The 6,659-nt window shown below is 43.6% G+C and overlaps 1 protein-coding gene across 1 annotated transcript; it reads left to right on the forward strand.

Annotated features, from left to right (window-relative positions):
* Positions 1–5,557: 5,557 nt before the first annotated feature.
* Positions 5,558–6,352, forward strand: LOC543201 (uncharacterized). The gene is made up of 2 exons (XM_044553421.1): positions 5,558–5,785; positions 5,917–6,352. Exons 1-2 carry the CDS (start codon positions 5,710–5,712, stop codon positions 6,105–6,107), a joined length of 267 nt encoding a protein of 88 aa, XP_044409356.1. The 5' UTR covers positions 5,558–5,709; the 3' UTR covers positions 6,108–6,352.
* Positions 6,353–6,659: the final 307 nt, after the last annotated feature.

Raw genomic sequence — 6,659 nt, forward strand, 5'->3', positions numbered from 1 at the left:
CCCTCTATCTTCATGAGATTATTCACGAGCTTCAGTCTGGGGGAATTGAAGCTATTGTCCTCAAAGTGACTTTGAGAAGGTGTAAGGTTGTGTTCAGTGGTCCTTCCTACATGAGGTCCTCGTTGCAAAGTGTTTTGATTCAAACTATGTTCATCTCATTATGAGTTTGGTTAGTGGGGCCAAATGGCAATGTGTGTCAATGGGGTTGTTGGACTCTGTTTTTACAAACAGTAGAGGCTTTCACCAAGGTCATCCTTTCTCCACTTTGTTCTTTAAGTTTGTAGCGGACGAGCAGTCCCTCATTCCTAAATGTGTCTCCTCTATCGGCCACATCTCTGGGGCGGCCTCGTAGCTTTACCCTATCGGATTTTGCACCTACAATATGTTGATAACATGATTGTCCTAATCAAAAAATATGACCTTCAAATGGTAGATCTCAATTTCATCTTGCTTTGTTTTGAGGCCTTGTCCGGCTTCAAAATTAATCTCAACAAGAGTCAGATCATGACCCTGGGTTGATCCCCTTTGGAACAAGTTTTTATTGCAAAGTTTCTTAATTGCAAACTGGGATCCTTCACTATTAACTACCTGGGGATTCCTATCTCTCCGTTCAAACTCTGTGCCTCCTATTTTATCCCCATTGAGCAAAAAGTTGGATCTAGAGTCGCCCTTGAAGAGGCAAATGCAAATCCTTGGCCGGTAAAGTCGTGCTTATTAACATTTGTGTATCTAGTTTACATATGTACATTGTGGGCTTCTATCGTCTCTTGCAAAGTAATCACTTCATGTTTAACAAACATCATAGTGGTTTTATTGGAATGCGGCGAATAACCATAAGAAATATAGATTTGTTAAGTGGAAGCTCATGTGTTAACACAAAAACCTTGGGGGGGCATTATTAACACCTTTGTCATGAACAAATGCCTCATTATGAATTGGTAGTTGAAATTTACGATGCTGATAAAAAATCTCTTTGGGGGGAGATTCTCAAAGCTAAGTACTTCCCTAACTGTGATCCCCTGATAGCCAATTCTCGAGGTGGCTCTCCGTTTGGAAGTTGATTCTCAAATTTCGAAATGAATCTAAGAGGCATGTTAAGTTGTGGTTAGCGATTGTGCCTCGACTAGGTTTTGGTTGAGCATGGGAGGGGGGCATCTACCTCTCTTCCCTACCATATTTTTGTATTGCCCTAATCCAGAGATCTCTATTATGGAGCTTTCTGTCAACAATTTGGACTTTTGGGTCCGTTGGTCCTTGTCCCCTGTAGAGCTTACAAAGTGGCAAGCGCTCACTACACATATCATGATGCTCTCATCGAATTAAGGATCAAATTTCCTAGACCTATTCTGCTTCCAGTAAGTTTGCTTGGAAATTGCTCTACCAGGGTGTCACAATTAATACAAGTTTTAGGGAGTGTGGAGGGCTCGGGTGCCCTTCACATGCAGATATTCCTTTGGCAAGGTATTAGGTAGTGCCTTCCAGCTAGTAACCAGATTCCCAAGTGTAACGGTATGATAGATGCAAATAGTTCTCTTTGTGAGAAAAAGAATGTGGAGCATATCGTCTTCAGATGTGTTCTTGCAAAAAAATAGTTGTGTTCATAGTTCAATGCAACTTCGTACCCTAATATTTTTTGGAACTTTTCGCTATTATCATGAACCTTTCTTGTCTCTTGGCCCGTGTCTTTTGATTAGCTTTTGTGGCTCAATCTGGGACTTTGTGGACTACTCACAATAAATTTATGATCGAGCACTCATTCCTTAACCGTCCAGTTGATCACATTTTAAGAAAAATACTTTTTTGTTGTTGTGGAAGCCACTGGCCATGGGTGTTGATGTTGCTGACATTGAAGATTTGGTTATCAAGACACCCGCATCTGCTCATACCCTACTTCCAGGCGTCCCCACTACTAGGGAAAACCTTATACACAGAATGTTACCAGTAGCGTTGTACAAAATCAAACGCTACTGCTACTTAGTAGCAGCGCGCGTAAATAAACCGCGCTACTGCTATGACTTTAGCAGTAGCGCGTACAAGCGAAATGTGCTGCTGCTAAGTTTGAACTGGGCGCACATGGCTAGCCCAACCTAGCAGTAGTGCGTATACTGGCCCATCGCTACTGCTACTCTCCTTAGCTGTAGCGCGCTTACGTATAAGGCGCTGCTGCTAATGGAAATAAAATAAAGTGAAAAACAAGTAGAAAAGTAAATGAAAATGAAAGAAATAGAAAAAGGAAAAAGGAAAAAAATAAAATGTAAAGAAAAATAAAAGAAAAAAGGGAAAAAGATGAAAGGAATAGCAGTAGCGGGTTTCAGGAAACGCGCTGTAGCTAACTTAGCTATAGCGCGTTTCGAAAATGCGCTACCGTTACGTTTCACTTAAACAGCGCCCCCCCCCCCCCCCCCCGCCCCTCGGCCACCACACTTCTTCCCCCAAATCCCTCGCCCTCGCCGCCGTCTCCCCAATTCACCGTTGCCCCACTTCGCCGCCGTCTCCTGCCGGCGTGGAGGCCCGCAACCTCACTGTCTCCCCCCGAGGCCGCCGTCATCCTCACCGCCGCCGCCCGAGGCCGCCCTCAACCTCACCGCCGCCGCCCGAGGCCGCCCTCGACGTCACTGTCGGCGCCCTCCACCTCACCGCCGCCCAAGCCCGCCCAGGACCGCCATTGCCCGTGCCCGAGCCCGCCCTCTCCGCCCTTGCCTCCGTCACCAAGCACCTCCCCGCCACCGTCTCTCCACTCTCTGTAAGTCCCCCACCCCTCCCCCCGACTCCTCTCTCTCTGCATTTTAGAGAAAAAATAGTAGAGCAAAAGTTTGTTTATAGCAAAAAATTTAGTTTAGAGCGAAGGATGTTAAGTAGTAGATGTTAGAGCAAAAATTAGTTTAGAGCAAAATATTTAGTTTACAACAAAAGTTAGTTAGGGCAGTAGGGTTTAATTAGGGTAGATGCTGCTTGTATAGTATATAGTGATACTAGTAGATGTTAATTAGGTTAGGGCAATAGTGGTACTAGTAGATGTTAATTAGGTTAGGGCAATAATGGTACTAGTAGATGTTAATTAGATGTTTTTCAGTTAGGGCACTAGAGTTTTGCTAGGTTAATTAGGTTAGTAGTGCTACTAGTAGTAGTGGTACAATAGGTTAATTAGGTGATGTTAAATGAATAACCTAAATGAATGAAATTAGTAGTTAACTGATTTTTTTCCTTTCATCATTATAGAGCACTAAAGTTAACTGAATTTTGTTCTATTAGTAGTTAAATGAATTTTCTTCTACACTTTGTTTTTGAATTAGCTTGTGAAATTTGGACATGTGGTTGCTTGTGTATATTTGGACATGTGTTGCGGTGTCGAAGAGGGATATTTGAACATTGTTTTCAGGGAATGATGCTGAGTGGCCTATGTTTTGCCGGAATGTTGATTCATTTCTGTTCCGGCAAATTTCAGGTTCTCGATTTGTCCACTTTTTAGCAAAGGTCATGCCGAAATTTTCCGTGAATTTCAGCATGACTTGTGCTACAAACTAGGACATATCGAGTGCCCGGGATTTGCCGCACCAGGAAGGAGTCAACATTCCTGCAAAACAATAGGCCTTTTTATGTCATTATTCATTTTATTAGGTCTAGAATTAATTGACTAGATTTAATCATAGGAAACATGGCTAGCAACGATGAAGGACAGGGTTCTGGTGATTGCGACGACGTCTACCGGGCGGCAGACGAATTTTTTAGCCTTACCGACGATCAACCGATGTTGTTGCTGGGCCCACCGGTGGCATCGGGGACTGAGACCGACACGCAGACCGGTGTTGAGACTGAGACCGGCGCTGAGACTCAGACCGGCATCGAGACCGGCGCTGAGACTGAGACCGGTGCTGCCTCGGGGAGCAGAGCCGGTGTAGAACCGAAAGCAAAGAGGCAACGACTTCCTCGGGGAGCGGAGCCGGTTTAGATGGATGACGATGTATTTGCAAGTAATCGAGGACTTGTATCGCTATTTTCGAGATGATGATGAGAGACCACTTTGTGTTGGATGATGATTATGATGATGACATGATTTGGTGAGACTAATTGTATGTATATGCTATGATTACATTTGTATGTGTATGATATGCTAAAGATTATTGTATAAAGCCTATCCAAATACAAAACAAATATGCAGGAAAAAACTAATAAAACTAGTTGTAGCGAGGGGGGAAATTTAGCAGTAGCGCCGCATTACCAGTAGCGCTTCCCGGTAAACATCGCTGCAGATAATATCAGCAGCGCCCTTTTCTAAACAGCGCTACAGCTATTCATGTATAGCAGTAGCGTGAGACAACAGACCCTACTGCTATACGTTAGCTGTAGCGCCTTATTAGTAGCGCCTGTCCCCGCGCTACTGAGAGGCCCAAAACCCGCGCTGCTGCTAGGCTTTTCCCTAGTAGTGGCCCCCCTCGAATTAGTCTAGTTGTTTCTATATTCGTGCCCATGGGCTGGCATGCACACCTTAATTTTGGTTATGTCACATTTCGATATTGATGTATCGTGATGATCTTAGCACCTGTTAGTTATCCTCCTTGTTGTATGGTGATAGTTTGTCATATTGGCTTTATTTATAAAGTCAGGCATAATGCCTTTTCACTAATGCTATTTATCAACATGGTGCATAATAAGTTATCTTGCCCCTGAGGTATTCTCAATATCATTTTATTAAAAAAAACGTTTGGTATACAAATATTTGCACCCTATTCATTTACCACGCGAAATTTGGCACAAGAAAATCAAAATATAAGTCATGAAACCACGAGAGTTACATTTTTATGTATATTGTTACTATGGTTTTACATTCATAATTTTACATAGCATAAAATATGTTTTACAACTGATGTGTATTTTCTTACGTTCTTGTTTGACTTCCGGCATAAGAAAAAAATCGGTACGTGAAAATATGGTGCAGTGATATTAAAATAGTGGGGGAAAATATAATACACTCTGGGTGAAGAATAAGCATTTATGTGCCCTTGGCAAAAAAAAACTATCATTTCAGCTCAAGGCGACATAAATATATACTCAGCTATTTTTTTCTCCCAGGGCACATAATGTCGTACATAATTTTTCAATTCCTTTGTTAGATCATCTTACATTATAGTCCTTCTATTGCCATATTTTGTTTCATAATTTTTGGCAACTTCCACACCGGCAGAACCGCATACGGGTTCGCAGTAACCATGGTAGAAAAAATCGCCCACCTAGAAATTACTTTGCTAGGTGCACTGAGGTGATTGGACGTGCACACACAACATGAAGAACAATCAAAAAAAGAAAAAAAATCAACCCACCGCTTCGGCGCGAATAGAAATTGATCTTTTCATACATAACCGAATAATCTTGAGAAAGTAGGTGCGCATATGCGCTGGACATGGAAGATGGAGATGTATGCCTAACAAGTCCAAGCCGCCTTTAAGGAAAAAGGAAATACGTCCAAGCTAGCCAGCATATCCAAAAAAAAAAAGGTCCAAGCTAGCCAGGAGTCAAACAAGTTTATCCCAAGCACCTACCCACCACGATCACAATGTATAGCTGACGCAGCAAATTGGCATGTTTCAAGAATGGACACCTATATATAGAGTTGCTTGCAGCTCTGGCTTGGCACAGCTACAGCATAAACCATCATTCTACGGAATAGACAGGACAAGGTGAGAGCTTTGCTAGAGAAGTGTAGAAGCGACGATGAAGAGTAGCACGCTCGTGGCGATCCTGATTCTCCAGGCCGTCCTGGTCATGGGAATCCTCTCACAGGCGAACGGTACGTGCTGATTGCCTTTTTGTAGTGGCATGGAGATCTTAGCTTACAAGTGACACTTAACTGATGGCAATCTAGTTAACAAGATGGTCTTGTAAGGTGATTAACTAATTTGATTGCGTGTATGCGTGCAGCCGAGTTCCCGAAATGCTGCGACAACTGCAGGTTCTTCTCGGGGGCCGTGGTCTGCGACGACGCCGGCCCCAAGTGCCGCGACGGCTGCGCGAACTGCCGCGTCGTGGAGACGAGCCCCAAGAAGACGTTCCGGTGCGCCGATGCGCGAGGCGACGACGGCACGCCCTGCCCGCCCTGTAAGAAGTACTGATCGCACATGCTCAGAAATTAAGATGTTGCGCCGAAAATAAAAACTCGGATGGGTTGAGCAGAGCCGTTGTGGTTGTAGTACGTGCACGTGGTCCACGCCCAACAACAATTGTTGTTTTTGCTGTTGTCCTCGTCGTTATCTTTTCTTCTTCTTAAGAAAAACCTGTTGTTGCTCCGTGAATAAGCGCTTGTATCAGTTTATGCGTTGCTGCTCAATCAAATAAAACATTTGTTTATTTGTGTCAATATATTTATAATGTTCATTTCCAATGGTGCATGGATCCTTCTCGGTGTTCAAGCGTACGTACGGTCGTCACACTCGGTGCGAGTCGGGCTAACAAGGGGATCATTTTGTCTAAAGAAAACAAGGGGATCATTAATTCACGCAAGTCAGAGGGTAGTAGCGGGTACTCCAGTATACTTCATTACTGAATAGTTAGCCAGCCAATCATCTAGTGAACATACATGCAGTGCATCATGCACGTTACCAGCAGGGACGTAGCTGCCTCATAGGCATTGGGGTCAATTGACCCCAATGAAATCTAAAATTCCT

Source organism: Triticum aestivum, chromosome 1B (genome assembly GCF_018294505.1).
Source record: "Triticum aestivum cultivar Chinese Spring chromosome 1B, IWGSC CS RefSeq v2.1, whole genome shotgun sequence".
NCBI classification, from domain to species: Eukaryota; Viridiplantae; Streptophyta; class Magnoliopsida; order Poales; family Poaceae; genus Triticum; species Triticum aestivum.